A 17,289-nucleotide genomic window follows, 5' to 3' on the forward strand; every position below is an offset into this window, starting at 1 on the left:
GTTCTCTCCATGTACTGTTCCTTTTGTCTCTGATACTGTACATTTGATTACTTAATGTTCATTACTTGGCTTTGTTGGATTTCCTTTGGAACTTTCTATTTAAGGATATTTGGACCATTGCCGAGTTGTCCTAAGTGCCAGCTCATATAGTAATGCATTTCCCTTTGGAAATGCAACATTTTAACTATAACACAATTCCTTTTGTTTGCTGTTTGTTTTGTAGGTCTTGATCAAGAAGTAAAGAGGATCAGAAGAAGAAGAACTACTCCAGTTTAGGTTTAGTTCTAGGGCTTGCATTTCTTTTTTTTCTTTTACTTTTTTATCTATGTAAATCCATTAGTAAAGATTCATGTTTCTAATTATAATGTATATTCTGTGTGATCACTTTGTAATTGTTTGATCATCAATAAAATGTATTGTTTCTTTATCCATTTCATTTTGTTATTAACAAACTTGTAATTAAGTTTGTATTATTTATTTATTATAATAAAGTTGGAACCTTATTCATTTATTCTTAATTATTTAAATGCACTTCCATTTCATATAAGAAATGTACTTATGCACTTAACTCCTTTTTATTTCACCTATTTGAATTGTGATCCAAATACTTAAAAATGAGCAAAGGTCATGCCCGAATTTAGCAATGCTCTCCTAGGTCTCAGTTGACTAAGACTTAGCTGAGTCTGAGTCAAGTGATACTAGTAGTATATAAGAAGAAAAAGGGAAAAGTAAAAAAAAGAATTCTTTTTTACAATCTCCATGCAAGATGAAAGGAATATATCATTGATTGAGACATAACGAAGTCTCACTGAGACTTAGCAAAACTGCTAGCATACTTACAACTTTCCCTGATTTGGACAGCATAGCTTCATAAGGATGTGAAGGCATACATGAAGGCGTATGTATTAAAGTCCTCTCTCAACACATCTATTTATCTTTGATTGCATGGCACGGGCCGGAATATGTCCTCACTTGTAAGCATGGATGTAATCATGTAAATAGAAGTTCTTCTCGATGAAGCTCGCCAGCCAGCGCCCAGCGTCGTCCTTTTGTTTGTTGTTTGTTTCGTAGGTCTTGATCAAGAAGTAAAGAGGATCAGAAGAAGAAGAACTACTCCAGTTTAGGTTTGGTTCTAGGGCTTGCATTTCTTTTTCTCTTTTACTTTTTTATCTATGTAAATCCATTAGTAAAGATTCATGTTTCTAATTATAATGTATATTCTGTGTGATCACTTTGTAATTGTTTGATCATCAATAAAATGTATTGTTTTATCCATTTCATTTTGTTATTAACAAACTTGTAATTAAGTTTGTATTATTTATTTATTATAATAAAGTTGGAATCTTATTCATTTATTCTTAATTATTTAAATGCACTTCCATTTCATATATGAAATGTACTTATGCACTTAACTCCTTTTTATTTCGCCTATTTGAATTGTGATCCAAATACTTAAAAATGAGGAAAGGTCATGCCCGAATTTAGCAATGCTCTCCTAGGTCTCAGTTGACTCAGACTTAGCTAAGTCTGAGTCAAGTGATACTAGTATATAAGAAGAAAAAGGGAAAAGTAAAAGGAATTCCTTTTTACGAATCTCCATGCAAGATGAAAAGAATATATCATCGACTGAGACATAACGAAGTCTTACTGCGACTTGGCAAAACTGCTAGGATATTTACAACTTTCCCTTATTTGGACAGCATAAGGATGTGAAGGCATACATGAAGGAGTATGTATTAAAGTCCTCTCTCGACACATCTATTTTTCTTTGATTGCATGGCACGGGCCGGAATATCTCTTCACTTGTAAGCATGGACGTAATCATGGAAATAGAAGTTCTTCTCGATGAAGCTCGCCAGCCAGCGGGACGCGGCGAAGCACAGCACGGCCAAGGACACGACGGCGGCTCTCTGCACGACCGACGTCACCAGCGTCCCCTTGGCGACGGCGAGGAAGCCGACGACCGCAACCGACGCGAACTGCAGGGCGACCTCCAGCGCCTTCATGGCCTTCAACGCCGCGCTGCAGCTCCTGCACTGCGCCACGTGCGACCAGTACCTGCGGATGCCATCACAACGTCAACGCTGTTCTGATCGGAACTCTCAGGAGTTCCAAGCTCCAGGTTTGCTCTAGTTGTACCTCTCCATGAGCTTGTCTTTGGTTGGAGTCGCCGGCAGCTGATCGGCTGTGGGGACGGCCCAGCCGACCTGGCTCCTGCAGTGCTTTCTGAACCAGTTTCTGAAGGCGATCACCATGTTGTCCGACGACGTGGGCACGTACACGGCTTTGTGCCAGTTTTGGACGCCGGCGGCGGCGAAGTTACGCTCCTGAAATAATGGGCCGGGTTCAGAAATTCAGAGCAATGGATGTGTTGCTTGAGCTCCATTAATTACCTCGACGTGGAGGAGGTACATGTCCGAGTCCAAGAGGGCGTTCGGGCCCATGTGGTAGTACCACCGCGGTATGATCTTGTCGAGCCAGAGGCCGACGTTCCTCGGGAAGGCCCAGATCACCCTGCTCTTCCCCGGCGCCACTGGGACGCACATGAACACCATCATGAACTGGGGCTTCTTCTTCTTCTTCTCCTGCATCCGCATGCCCAAACCAATCCATGCCATAAACTGATTTGTTCTTCCCTGACGTGCTGCGAACTTCACTTGCCGACGGGGCTCATCGATCCATGCATACCTCTTCCGTGGCCTCAGTGGGAAGCGGCGAGTCGTCGACGGCGAACGGTGCGACCTCTCTGGGAAGCGGCGAGCCGTAGAAGGTGCACGGCGCGACGTACCGGAAGTAGCCGCGGTTCTCCTGCTGCTCCGTCAGAAACCCGTCCACGTTCGCCTCCTTCGTCTTCATCTTTATCGGCCCGCCGCCTTCGATGTCGAACTCAACCGTGAAGAGAACAAGAACAACGATTGAATCAGCACTTGTATTCAGTGTTTCAAGTGACACTCTGCAAACTGAATTCGACGGCGCCTGTCATGTCAGGCAGGCAGGCATATTATAGAGGCTTATCTGCCGAGGTCTTCCTTCTTGCGAAGCTTGCCCATCAGCCCCTTGTGCGCGTAGGGGACATGTGCAGGGTCCATGAGGTTCTCCACCAACACATCGTAGCTGCAAACCAACGGAGCTGTGACTGTGTGTGAGACTGTGCAATGGAGGGAGGCAGCCGCATGTATCCAGGTTCAGGATGTGTACCCGTAGGGGAGGTCCCTGACGCCGTAGACGGCGACGAAGGAGGGGTCGTCGATCTCCGGGATGAATGGCGGGCGCTTCCTCTGCAGAATGTCCTGGTGCTCGCCGTCGGCCCTCGGGTAGAACCACAGGATGTTGTTCTGCACCACGCTCGGGTACGACGCCACGCACGCCTTGCTGTTCTTGTGCACCTGCGCAATTCAGAGAAGGAACATTTCGGTTTCGGTTTTGGTTTTGGTTTTGTGATGGACCGGAGGAGGAAGAAGGAGAATGGATCAATGGTTACAGACAGGTGGGCCGAGGGCGGGGGCCTGGGGGATGAACTGGCAGGAGCCGCGGCCGTCGAAGCACCAGCCGTGGTAGACGCACTGGAGGCGGCCCTTGTCGTCGATGCGGCCCTCGGAGAGCGGCGCCAGGCGGTGCGGGCAGGCGTCGTCGAACACGCGCCACTCGTCCACGGCGCGGTCGTACCAGGCCACCACGCGGAGGCCCAGCACCGTCTTGCCGTGCGGCGCGCCGGGGTCCAGGTCGCACACCGGGGCCAGCGGGTACCACTGGTCCAGCCAGTCGAACTGCCGCTCCTCCTTCTCCTTCTCCGCCTCGGCACCGAACGGCGACGCTGCCGAGGGCGCCTCCGCCGCCACGGCCGAGACCGGCGAGGGCAGCGGCGCGCGCTGCCGCCACCGTCGCGGGGCCGGTGCCGCCGCTCTGGTGCTGCTGGTGGCCGGGGCGGCGGCGCGGAGCGGGAGCGGGAGCGAAGGGCGCGCGCGGGGGAAGAGGAGGATGGAGAGGGAATTCATCCTTGTATCCCGCCGGCGGCAGGGAAAGGACCTCTGGCTAGGGATAGCGGCGCGCCGGACCGGGAGAGACTGGCTCGATCGCCGGTGGTACGACTCTTATGTCGACAGTCTCTCTTTTTTTGACGAGCTTTCAATCATTCATCAAAACAAGGGGGAAAATGGCCGACCAACTGTTCCATGTACAATAAACTTTTTTTTTTGCGAACGAATATCATGTACAGTAGACTAGTGGGCCGCGCACCGAGAGTGGACGAAAGGAATAAAAAAGGTCGTTACTAATAATTCACTTGCCGGTCTAGATCGCACTAAACCTCCTCCAACAATCGTGTAGTTCACTCGCCGGTTCATATCGCACCAAACTTCCTCCAAGTCCAGATCGCACCAAACCTCCAACAATCGTGTAGGAGTAATTCACCGTGGAGAAGAACGGTGGCTTGTTTTCGCCGTACCTTTCCAGGAGCTTGTGTTCCCTTGGTTCGTTGGTTGGAGTCGCCGGCAGCTGATCGACTGCGGGGACGGCCCAGCCGACCTGACTCTTGCAGTGCCTTCTGAACCAGTTTATGAAAGAGATCACCATGTTGTCCGACAAAGTGGGCACACATACACGGCTTTGTGCCAGTTTTCGACGCCGGCCCAGGCGAAGTTGCGCTCCTGGAATGAAGGAGGGACAATGGACCTGCTGCTGCTTGAGCTCCATATCCTGGATCAGCTTCAGAAATTCAGAGAAATGGGTCTGTTGCTTGAGCTCCATTAATTACCTCGACGTGGAGGAGGTGCATGTCTGAGAACCAGAGCGCAAACTGAGAACTTCTGAACAATTCCTGTATCAATAGGGACGGGGCTGATCGTCAAGCCATGCTTCTCCCTCGGCTTCTCTTGTCTTGCTCCGAAAGGAACCTGTCCACGTTCGCCTCCTCTACATCTTTACTGGGCCGCTCAACTGTGAAGAAACGAGGACTGAATCAGACACTCTCATTCAGTGACAGTGTAAACTGAATTGGACGGGCCGATCATGTCAGAGTCAGACAGGGCAAGAGGGGCTTATCTTCCGGGACCTTCCTTGTTGCCAAGCTTGCCCATCAACCCATTGTGCGCGTCGGCTTCTTCGTCTGAACCTGAACTCATACTGCCTGACATGTAAAATACAGGTTGGGGATGCTCCTCGGCTTCTTCAGCTTGCAACTCTGACTTGTACTAGTTTTTCTGTTAACCACGCCAGGTGAATTTGTCAGATTCATACGATTGTTAAAAACGTGCAACAATTCATCCCTCCCCGCAAATGTAGAACTCCATATAGCATCACTACATCCGGAAATTGATGTTGGGCTCCATGTCGACAGACCAGAAATTTACTGCTAGTCAGAGAGATCCCTGACAATTTTTTTCTCAAAACAGAACAGAACATCACTACATCGACACCATTACCCAAAGAGCGAACAGTAATTATACTACAAAGTGCGCTACTAGACAGTAAGTAATCGACTAAGCCTTCTTGGGGGACTTGGCGGCCTTCTTGGGCGACTTGGGCGCCTTCTCGGCGGTCTTCTTGGGGAGCAGCACGGGGTTGATGTTGGGCAGCACGCCGCCGTGGGCGATGGTGACGCCGGCGAGCAGCCTGCCGAGCTCCTGGTCGTTCCGGATGGCGAGCACCAGGTGGCGCGGGATGATGCGGGCCTTCTTGTTGTCCTTGGCGGCGTTCCCGGCGAGCTCCAGGAGCTCGGCGGCGAGGTACTCGAGGACGGAGGCGAGGTAGACGGGGGCGCCCATGCCGACGCGCTGCGCATAGCGGCCCTTCTTGAGGAAGCGCCCGATGCGGCCGACGGGGAACTGCAGCCCGGCCTTGACGGACCGCGCCACCGCCTGCTTCCTGGGGCCGCCGCCGAGCTTGCGCCCCACCACGTACTTCTTCGCCTTCGGAACGGCGCCGGCGGCTGAGGCGTCCATGGCGTCTGGCGGGGTGGAGGCGCGGAGAGATTCGGCGATGGCCGATGGGGAATTGGGATTTGAGAAGGCGGGACGGGAGCGCGCTGTGTTGGCGGGAGTGCGTTGTGTTGGTGATGACGGGGGACGAGTTTGGACGGACTATTTAAACGGCGCGGGAAGGGGTGGCGTGGGCCCGTCGATCCGCGCGCACCGGCAATGGACGGTCGGATCGGTGTCGAATGCACGGCTGCGATGCGAAAATTACACTGCGCCCTTCCCATCATCATTCAGTTAATACTTTTGTCAACGGAAGGGAGAAATGGAAGGACCGCAGAAATCGGATCAACTCTCAACGTGGCGCAATGTACGGCCTTTGTTGGTGAATTCAAGACGGTGCCTTTCTCGGGGCGGATTGAGTTCTGCCATCCTTTTGCCACCTCATTTTAGGCATAAAGAGGGTAGGGGGATGGTGCGTCGACAAGTGATGCTCAGTGAGGATGTTGTTCTTCGAAGGTGACTGACGGCGGCCGAGACACGGCGAGGTTGTTCTGTTTTGGACAGGCTTTTTTTGCTTTTCAGTTGTGTTATCGCTGATTCCTGTCTTTGGACTAGCCCGGGTGTGAAGTTTGTGCTATGCACGTTGTTCGCAGCGAGTGGTGGTAGTCTTGTACTGCAATTCTCTTCTATAAAGCTACATACGCGATTTGCGTACTCTCGAAAAAACTTTTGCTACAAACTGGAAACCTATAAGGCCAGGGAAGGATTATTTGGATACAAGGTTCTTCAGTACGAATCTTTTCTTCTTATGAAAAAAAACTGGTCAAGGAGTGAAACCTGGCAACAGTGATATTGTCTAGAACGATGTTGATGATCCTAGAAGGAAAATGCCCGGTGTTGGTGAGTCGGCACGTCCTGAACCCATTGGCATATGCACCCACTTTTTGAAATGTCGAACAATTCAAAAGAAAATTTCGCGCATACATGTTCGCGGATGTGTGTGCGCGGCAGAAAATTTTGTGAGGAAATGTCTTTTCGGTTTGTCTCCGCAAAGAAGACAATTTTCTGTGCTTCTAAATAGAGTTTACGACACAATTTTTTGTCTTTTTGCATAGGCCACAGAAAAGGTTAATTTCTCGTGAAACTTTATGCACGCACATAAAACATGAAGACGTATCGGTGCAACCTTTTTCAGATTTTTTTTAGCATTTAGAAATGTGTTTTTAAAGTGGATTCATATGTACCCAGGTTCATTGATGCCCTTCCCGGGTGTTTATCTGGGTATCAATGCAATTGAACAGCCTCCGGGCCCAAGCTCAAATAATATGCAGCTAGCAATCCACAAATCTGGAGATGTGATCCCTCATAGTCCTTCAGCAAAGCAGGATCCGAAAAGAGTTAAATTGGGTATGCAAAACAACAACGGGGAAAACACGACAACATCGGCGGGTTCCTTTGAGGAACGCCGCCAGGACAGATGAATCTTATAGCTAGAACTCCCGCTGGGGGACAGTTCGCGAGATTGCGACCATACCTCGGTCGCAATTCCCCATGATGGTGTTCCTTTTGTGAAACTAGACAAAAACAGTGAAGATGAGAAGAATTCAATCTCGTCTCGGTTTGAAGGGTTTTGAAGGAGTTGACAATGATGGTTTCAGTGGAGGACTTGCATTGTTCTGGCACAAAGCATGTGTAGTAGAGGTTCTGGACAAAGATGATCGGTATATTGATGAATTGGTCAAGCTACATTTTGATGTAATACAATGGAGAGTTACTTTTGTATACGGTGAACACCGTGTTGAAAACAGACATTTAACATGGACTAAGCTCCTGGGATTGAAGAATGTTAGTGACCAGTCATGGCTCGTTATTGGCGATTTTAACGAAGTTCTATGGGACTTTGAGCATCTATCCAATACCCCTAGGCCGGAACCACAAATGGTTGCTTTTCGGGACACACTTGAAGTTTGTGAACTTGTTGATTTGTGCTTCAAGGGTATTCCTTTTTACCTATGATAACATGCGGGTTGCTGCTGGTAACGTCAAAGTATGTTTGGACAGAGCGATGACTATTGGGGAACGTTGCATGGGAAACAAAAAAATTCTACGCTCACCAAGATCAATCTAGGAGATGACCATCTACGAGAGGAGAGATTGGAAAAAAAAAATTATACGCTCATTGTGATGTGGTATTACCGAGTGGGCCCTGAGATACCTCTCCGTCATACGGAGTGACAAATCCCAGTCTTGATCCATGCCAACTCAACAGACACCCTCGGAGATACCTGTAGAGCACCTTTATAGTCACCCAGTTACGTTGCGACGTTTGGTACACACAAGGTTCTCCTCCGATGTCAGTGAGTTGCATGATCTCATGGTCATAGTAACATATACTTGACATGCAGAAAATGATAGCAATAAACTTGACACGATCATATGCTACATTCATAGTTTGGGTCTTGTCCATCACATCATTCTCCTAATGGTGTGATCCCGTCATCAAATGACAACTCATGTCTATGACTAGGAAAACATAGCCATCTTTGATCAACGAGCTAGTCCGGTAGAGGCTTACTAGGGACATATTGTTGTCTATCTATCCACACATGCATTTGAGTTTCCAGTCAATACAATTATAGCATGGATAATAGACGATTATCATGAATAGGAAAATATGATAACAACCAATTTATTATTGCCTCTAGGGCATATTTCCAACAACTACTATGGCACAGTATTTTTCCGTTCTATCAAGTGCAGCATGTTGTGTCTCCTTGTTATGATCATACCGCCTCGGTATTGAAAGGAGAGCCTGATGCTAGTATTCTGGGAACGTGAGTCCTCACTTCCAAAAGTAATCAAGGATGCATGGGATTCTGTTGGTGATGTTGATAATTTGGACAAATTCCACGAAGCTCTTAGCAAGATCATGGCAACTCCAGGGCGTCAAGTAGTAAGAAGTTTGGTAGCGTGGCTAGAGAATTGGCCAAGTCTAGGTCCCAACTCGAGGAGCTTATGGACATGAACGCCGACAGAGATGATATTAGGAGAATCACAGACAAAAAGGATCACATGGCTTAAGGAGGGCAATAGAAACACCAAATAATTTTAGAGTTTCTTCAGTTGCAAAGATTGCGTCCATAGTCCATGCTCAGGTGCGCACACAAGTGGTAAACAGAAGAACTGTCAAAGAGGCTTTGCACATCCGCCAATGATGTGAATGGGATTCTGTCCGCGGACGGCTTAGTTCAGATCCTTCGACTTTGGGAAATCATGATTACCATTGACCTCGATCCGGTGCAAATTGATACTCCTATTTGGAGATGGAATAATGCTGGTACCTACACCTCATCATCCAGTTTTTATGCATTAGTTCCAATCCTCAAACACTGCATGATTAGGATGTGATTAAATTGTGGGTTTGGGAAGTAGTTGATGAGGTAGAACCTATTGCCTTGTTTTGTTATCAAACCTTGGGAGTTACCTCTACGTTATGCTTATATTGCTATGCTATGCTCGTAGACGTGGATTGGGTTCGAGTGTATCCATGACACATGTGAGATTGTTAATTAATGGTTCAACTTAAGGTGGCAACTTTAATACACATCTGGGTGGATTGCTTGTTTGGGCACCTGGAGAATCCAGTGTTGTCCTAGGATATCCCGGAGCACCCGTGTGATTTTCCTACGGTCCGCCACCCAGGCTCAAAGGGATCTTAAGATTATTCATGCTAGAAACTTCCGTGTGCAGCCACAAGCCATTATGGGCTCTGGCATAGTTTAAGTTGTGTGACCTCTTTCAGTGGTGGGCTAGCAGATGTAGAGGGAAAGTAGGTGTAACTGTCCAGCCAGAGTAAAGAGTCAATGCTTCCGAAAGACTGTGTCTCGGTCATCCGTTTCTCAAACATCATGCAGTGCGAGAAATCCAACGGAGGAGATCGAGTCTTGTGGGGAAAAGTGCGCAAACCTCTGCAGAGTGTACAATCTAATCATGGTTAGTCGTGTCCCCGGTTATGGACATCTTGAGTATCTAGTATTTGGATTATCCTATTGTATCTCATCACTTTAATTTAATTTGTTGGGTTAATGAATTACTTTAATTGGGATTGAGTTGGAGGAACCTTCTCAATGATGTTTCAACTACCATGATAGTTAAAATAAAACTTATTCCTTTGTTGTAGGGAAAAATTGGCTTTTCGCAAAAAACTTATAACTATAGAGCCTCCACCAGCCATATGCATATAGTGATAGCATTATTCTGTTCATTGATCTACTGTGTTACATTGCTAGCATATTCCATGTGTTGACCCGTTTTCGGGCTGCAACGTATCATGTTGCAGACTTTTCAGACGAGGAGTAAGGTTCGCTAGGTCGTTGCCGTGCAGCTCAGCTATGCCGTTGGAGTTGATGGACTCACTTTATCTTCCAGGCCTTCCACTGTTATCGTATTAGATGGCCTTAAACCATATTTATTGTAATAAGTTCTCTTTTGAGACATTCGATGTAATAAGTGTGTGATTGCTACTCTGTTATAAATCCTTCGAGTACTGTGTGTGTCAGCATTACCGATCCAGGGATGACACTGAAGCACAGAGACTTGACCGTTTGAGGTCGGGTCGCTACAAGATGGTATCAGAGCACACGCTGAGTGTAGGACACGACCACTAAGTTAAGCCATAGGTCACTCTTCTCTACTCATTTCTGACTCCTCTCCATTTTCTACTCTCTAGGATGGCGGATTCGAGGAACAAGTTTGCACAACCGGATGAAGACACACCCTTTGGACGACACTTGAAGGAAGTCACTAGATACCTGAACATCGGAATACCAAGCTTCACCGGGACCTACAACGCCTTGTAACACAGGCAAGAACTCTTTCTGTGACTGTTTCATTTTGAACTACTTCAAAATCTTGTCAAGGTATGTACTCATTGAAAAACTTATCAAGCGTCTTGATATATCTCTATAGATCTTGATGCTCAATATGTAAGCAGCTTCACCTAGGTCTTTCTTTGAAAAACTCCTTTCAAATACTCCTTTATGCTTTCCAGAAAATTCTACATTATTTCCGATCAACAATATGTCATTCACATATATTTATCAGAAATGCTGTAGTGCTCCCACTCACTTTCTTGTAAATACAGGCTTCACCGCAAGTCTGTATAAAACTACATGCTTTGATCAACTTATCAAAGCGTATATTCCAACTCTGAGATGCTTGCACCAGTCCATAGATAGATCGCTGGAGCTTTGCACACTTTGTTAGCACCTTTAGGATCAACAAAACCTTCTGGTTGCATCATATACAACTCTTCTTTAAGAAATGCAGGTTTGACATCTATTTGCCAAATTTTATAAAATGCGGCAATTGCTAACATGATTCGGACAGACTTTTAAGCATCGATACAAGTGAGAAAATCTCATTGTAGTCAACACCTTGAACTTTGTCAAAACCTATTTCGACAAGTCTAGCTTTGTAGATAGTAACACTACTATCAGCGTCCGTCTTCCTCTTGAAGATCCATTTATTCTCTATGGCTTGCCGATCATCGGGCAAGTCAACCAAAGTCCACACTTTGTTCTCATACATGGATCCCATCTCAGATTTCATGGCCTTAAACCATTTTGCGGAATCTGGGCTCATCACCACTTCCTTGTAGTTCGTAGGTTCGTCATGGTCAAGTAACATGACCTTCAGAACAGGATTACCATACCACTCTGGTGCGGATCTTACTCTGGTTGACCTACGAGGTTCGGTAGTAACTTGATCTGAAGTTACATGATCATCATCATTAGCTTCCTCACTAATTGGTGTTGGAGTCACAAGAACAGATTTCTGTGATGAACTACCTTCCAATAGGGGAGCAGGTACAATTACCTCATCAAGTTCTACTTTCCTCCCACTCACTTCTTTCGAGAGAAACTCCTTCTCTAGAAAGGATCCATTCTTAGCAACGAATATCTTGCCTTCGGAACTGTGATAGAAGATGTACCCAACAGTGTCCTTTGGGTATCCTATGAAGACACATTTCTCCGATTTGGGTTCGAGTTTATCAGGTTGAAACTTTTTCACATAAGCATCGCAACCGCAAACTTTAAGAAACGACGGCTTAGGTTTCTTCCCAAACCATAGTTCATACGGTGTCATCTCAACGAATTTAGATGGTGCCCTATTTAACGTGAATGTAGCTGTCTCTAATTCATCACCCCAAAAACGATAGTGGTAAATCAGTAAGAGAGATCGTAGATTGCACTATATCCAATAAAGTATGGTTATGACGTTCGGACACACCATTACGCTGTGGTGTTCCGGGTGGCATGAGTTTGTGAAACTATTCCACATTGTTTTAATTGAAGGCCAAACTCGTAACTCAAATATTTGTCTCCCCGATCAAATCGCAGAAAACTTTATTTTCTTGTTACGATGATTCTCCACTTTACTCTGAAATTCTTTGAACTTTTCAAATGTTTCAGACTTGTGTTTCATCAAGTAGATATACCCATATCTGCTCAAATCATCTATGAAGGTTAGAAAAGATACCCGCCGCGAGCCTCAACACTTATCGGACCGCATACAACAGTATGTATTATTTCCAACAATTCAGTTGCTCGCTCCATTGTTCCAGAGAACGGAGTCTTAGTCATCTTTCCCATTGTTGGGGAACGTAGTAATTTCAAAAAAATTCCTACGTACACGCAAGATCATGGTGATGCATAGCAACGAGAGGGGAGAGTGTTGTCCACGTACCCTCGTAGACCGATAGCGGAAGCGTTAACACAACGCGGTTGATGCAGTCGTACGTCTTCACGATCCGACCGATCAAGTACCGAACGCACGGCACCTCCGAGTTCAGCACACGTTCAGCTAGATGACGTCCCTCGAACTCCGATCCAGCCGAGTGTTGAGGGAGAGTTTCGTCAGCACGACGGCGTGGTGACGATGATGATGTTCTACCGATGCAGGGCTTCGCCTAAGCTCCGCTACGATATTATCGAGGTGTCATATGGTGGAGGGGGGCACCGCACACGGCTAAAAGATCGTTGATCAATTGTGTGTCTAGAGGTGCCCCCTGCCCCTGTATATAAAGGTGCAAGAGGGAGGCCGCCAGCCTAGGAGGTAGAGGCGCGCCAGGAGGAGTCCTACTCCTACCGGGAGTAGGACTCCGCCCTTTCCATGTTGGACTAGGAGAGGAAGGGGGGAAGAGGTGGAGGGGAGGAAGGAAGGGAGGCGCCCCCCCCTCTCCTTGTTCTATTCGGACTGGGGGGGAAGGGGGGTGCGGCCTTGCCATAGCCTCCTCTCCTCTCTTCCACCTAGGCCCAATAAGGCCCATTAAGTTACCCGGGGGGTTTCGGTAACCTCCCGGTACTCCGGAAAAATCCCGATTTCACCCGGAACACTTCCGATGTCCAAACATAGGCTTCCAATATATCAATCTTTATGTCTCGACCATTTCGAGACTCCTCGTCATGTCCGTGATCACATCCGGGACTCCGAACAACCTTCGGTACATCAAAACATATAAACTCATAATATAACTGTCATCGTAACGTTAAGCGTGCGGACCCTATGGGTTCGAGAACTATGTAGACATGCCCGTGACACCTCTCCGGTCAATAACCAATAGCGGAACCTGGATGCTCATATTGGTTCCCACATATTCTACAAAGATCTTTATCGGTCAGACCGCATAACAACATACGTTGTTCCCTTTGTCATCGGTATGTTACTTGCCCGAGATTCGATCGTCGGTATCTCGATACCTAGTTCAATCTCGTTACCGGCAAGTCTCTTTACTCGTTCCGTAATACATCATCCCGCAACTAACTCATTAGTTACAATGCTTGCAAGGCTTATAGTGATGTGCATTACCGAGTGGGCCCAGAGATACCTCTCCGACAATCGGAGTGACAAATCCTAATCTCGAAATACGCCAACCCAACAAGTACCTTTGGAGACACCTGTAGAGCACCTTTATAATCACCCAGTTACGTTGTGACGTTTGGTAGCACACAAAGTGTTCCTCCGGTAAACGGGAGTTGCATAATCTCATAGTCATAGGAACATGTATAAGTCATGAAGAAAGCAATAGCAACATACTAAACGATCGAGTGCTAAGCTAACGGAATGGGTCAAGTCAATCACGTCATTCTCCTAATGAGGTGATCCCGTTAATCAAATGACAACTCATGTCTATGGCTAGGAAACATAACCATCTTTGATTAACGAGCTAGTCAAGTAGAGGCATACTAGTGACACTCTGTTTGTCTATGTATTCACACATGTATTATGTTTCCGGTTAATACAATTCTAGCATGAATAATAAACATTTATCATGATATAAGGAAATAAATAATACTTTATTATTGCCTCTAGGGCATATTTCCTTCAGTCTCCCACTTGCACTAGAGTCAATAATCTAGATTACACAGTAATGATTCTTACACCCATGGAGTCTTGGTGTTGATCATGTTTTGCTCGTGGAAGAGGCTTAGTCAACGGATCTGCAACATTCAGATCCGTATGTATCTTGCAAATTTCTATGTCTCCCACCTGGACTAAATCCCGGATGGAATTGAAGCATCTTTTGATGTGCTTGGTTCTCTTGTGAAATCTCGATTCCTTTCTAAGGCAATTGCACCAGTATTGTCACAAAAGATTTTCATTGGTCCCGATGCACTAGGTATGACACCTAGATCGGATATGAACTCCTTCATCCAGACTCCTTCATTTGCTGCTTCCGAAGCAGCTATGTACTCCGCTTCACACGTAGATCCCGCCACGACGCTTTGCTTAGAACTGCACCAACTGACAGCTCCACCGTTCAATGTAAATACGTATCCGGTTTGCGATTTAGATTCGTCCGGATCAGTGTCAAAGCTTGCATCAACGTAACCATTTACGATGAGCTCTTTGTCACCTCCATAAACGAGAAACATATCCTTAGTCCTTTTCAGGTATTTCAGGATGTTCGTGACCGCTGTCCAGTGATCCACTCCTGGATTACTTTGGTACCTCCCTGCTAAACTTATAGCAAGGCACACATCAGGTCTGGTACACAACATTGCATACATGATAGAGCCTATGGCTGAAGCATAGGGAACATCTTTCATCTTCTCTCTATCTTCTGCAGTGGTCGGGCATTGAGTCTTACTCAATCTCACACCTTGTAGTACAGGCAAGAACCCTTTCTTTGCTTGATCCATTTTGAACTTCTTCAAAACTTTGTCAAGGTATGTGCTTTGTGAAAGTCCAATTAAGCGTCTTGATCTATCTCTATAGATCTTAATGCCTAATATATATGCAGCTTCACCGAGGTCTTTCATCGAAAAACTCTTATTCAAGTATCCCTTTATGCTATCCAGAAATTCTATATCATTTCCAATCAGCAATATGTCATCCACATATAATATCAGAAATGCTACTGAGCTCCCACTCACTTTCTTGTAAATACAGGCTTCTCCAAAAGTCTGTATAAAACCAAATGCTTTGATCACACTATCAAAGCGTTTATTCCAACTCCGAGAGGCTTGCACCAGTCCATAAATGGATCGCTGGAGCTTGCACACTTTGTTAGTTCCCTTTGGATCGACAAAACCTTCCGGTTGCATCATATACAATTCTTCTTCCAGAAATCCATTCAGGAATGCAGTTTTGACATCCATTTGCCAAATTTCATAATCATAAAATGCGGCAATTGCTAACATGATTCGGACAGACTTAAGCATCGCTACGGGTGAGAAGGTCTCATCGTAGTCAATCCCTTGAACTTGTCGAAAACCTTTCGCAACAAGTCGAGCTTTATAGACAGTAACATTACCGTCGGCATCAGTCTTCTTCTTAAAGATCCATTTATTTTCAATGGCTTGCCGACCATCGGGCAAGTCAACCAAAGTCCATACTTTGTTCTCATACATGGATCCCATCTCGGATTTCATGGCCTCAAGCCATTTTGCGGAATCTGGGCTCACCATCGCTTCTTCATAGTTCGTAGGTTCGTCATGGTCTAGTAACATAACCTCCAGAACAGGATTACCGTACCACTCTTGGTGCGGATCTTGATCTGGTTGATCTACGAGGTTCAGTAATAACTTGATCTGAAGTTTCATGATCATGATCATTAACTTCCCCACTAATTGGTGTAGGTGTCGCAGAAACTGGTTTCTGTGATGATCTACTTTCCAATAAGGGAGCAGGTACAGTTACCTCATCAAGTTCTACTTTCCTCCCACTCACTTCTTTCGAGAGAAACTCCTTCTCTAGAAAGGATCCATTCTTAGCAATGAATATCTTGCCTTCGGATCTGTGATAGAAGGTGTACCCAACAGTCTCCTTTGGGTATCCTATGAAGACACATTTCTCCGATTTAGGTTCGAGCTTATCAGGTTGAAGTTTCTTCACATAAGCATCGCAACCCCAAACTTTAAGATACGACAACTTTGGTTTCTTGCCAAACCATAGTTCATAAGGTGTCGTTTCAACGGATTTTGATGGTGCCCTATTTAGAGTGAATGCAGCCGTCTCTAAAGCATAACCCCAAAACGATAGCGGTAAATCAGTAAGAGACATCATAGATCACACCATATCTAGTAAAGTACGATTACATCGTTCGGACACACCATTACGCTGTGGTGTTCCGGGTGGCGTGAGTTGCGAAACTATTCCGCATTGTTTCAAATGAAGACCAAACTCATAACTCAAATATTCTCCTCCACGATCAGATCGTAGAAATTTTATATTCTTGTTACGATGATTTTCAACTTCACTCTGAAATTCTTTGAACTTTTCAAATGTTTCAGACTTATGTTTCATTAAGTAGATATACGCATATCTGCTCAAATCATCTGTGAAGGTGAGAAAATAACGATATCCGCCACGAGCCTCAATATTCATCGGACCACATACATCTGTATGTATGATTTCCAATAAATCTGTTGCTCTCTCCATAGTTCCGGAGAACGGTGTTTTAGTCATCTTGCCCATGAGGCACGGTTCGCAAGTACCAAGTGATTCATAATCAAGTGATTCCAAAAGTCCATCAGTATGGAGTTTCTTCATGCGCTTTACACCGATATGACCTAAACGGCAGTGCCACAAATAAGTTGCACTGTCATTATCAATCCTGCATCTTTTGGCTTCAACATTATGAATATGTGTATCACTACTATCGAGATTCAACAAAAATAGACCACTCTTCAAGGGTGCATGACCATAAAAGATATTATTCATATAAATAGAACAACCATTATTCTCTGATTTAAATGAATAACCGTCTCGCATCAAACAAGATCCAGATATAATGTTCATGCTTAACGCTGGCACCAAATAACAATTATTTAGGTCTAAAACTAATCCCGAAGGTAGATGTAGAGGTAGC

At 45.7% G+C, this 17,289-nt stretch overlaps 2 protein-coding genes across 2 annotated transcripts; both read right to left on the bottom strand.

Moving 5' to 3' along the window:
- Positions 1 to 1,570: 1,570 nt before the first annotated feature.
- LOC109741441 (protochlorophyllide-dependent translocon component 52, chloroplastic) lies at positions 1,571 to 4,232 on the bottom strand. Its single transcript, XM_073498351.1, has 7 exons — positions 3,486 to 4,232; positions 3,199 to 3,386; positions 3,016 to 3,114; positions 2,689 to 2,893; positions 2,394 to 2,585; positions 2,140 to 2,327; positions 1,571 to 2,058 (listed from the first exon to the last, which is right to left on the bottom strand). The coding sequence occupies exons 1-7, from the start codon at positions 3,993 to 3,995 to the stop codon at positions 1,800 to 1,802; spliced, it is 1,641 nt and encodes a 546-aa protein (XP_073354452.1). The 5' UTR covers positions 3,996 to 4,232; the 3' UTR covers positions 1,571 to 1,799.
- A 1,111-nt stretch (positions 4,233 to 5,343) lies between these two features.
- Positions 5,344 to 6,044, bottom strand: LOC109741442 (probable histone H2A.5). The gene has a single exon (XM_020300529.4). It carries the CDS (start codon positions 5,937 to 5,939, stop codon positions 5,478 to 5,480), a length of 462 nt encoding a protein of 153 aa, XP_020156118.1. The 5' UTR covers positions 5,940 to 6,044; the 3' UTR covers positions 5,344 to 5,477.
- Positions 6,045 to 17,289: the final 11,245 nt, after the last annotated feature.

The sequence above is a fragment of the Aegilops tauschii genome, chromosome 5, assembly GCF_002575655.3.
Source record: "Aegilops tauschii subsp. strangulata cultivar AL8/78 chromosome 5, Aet v6.0, whole genome shotgun sequence".
Lineage (NCBI taxonomy): Eukaryota > Viridiplantae > Streptophyta > Magnoliopsida > Poales > Poaceae > Aegilops > Aegilops tauschii.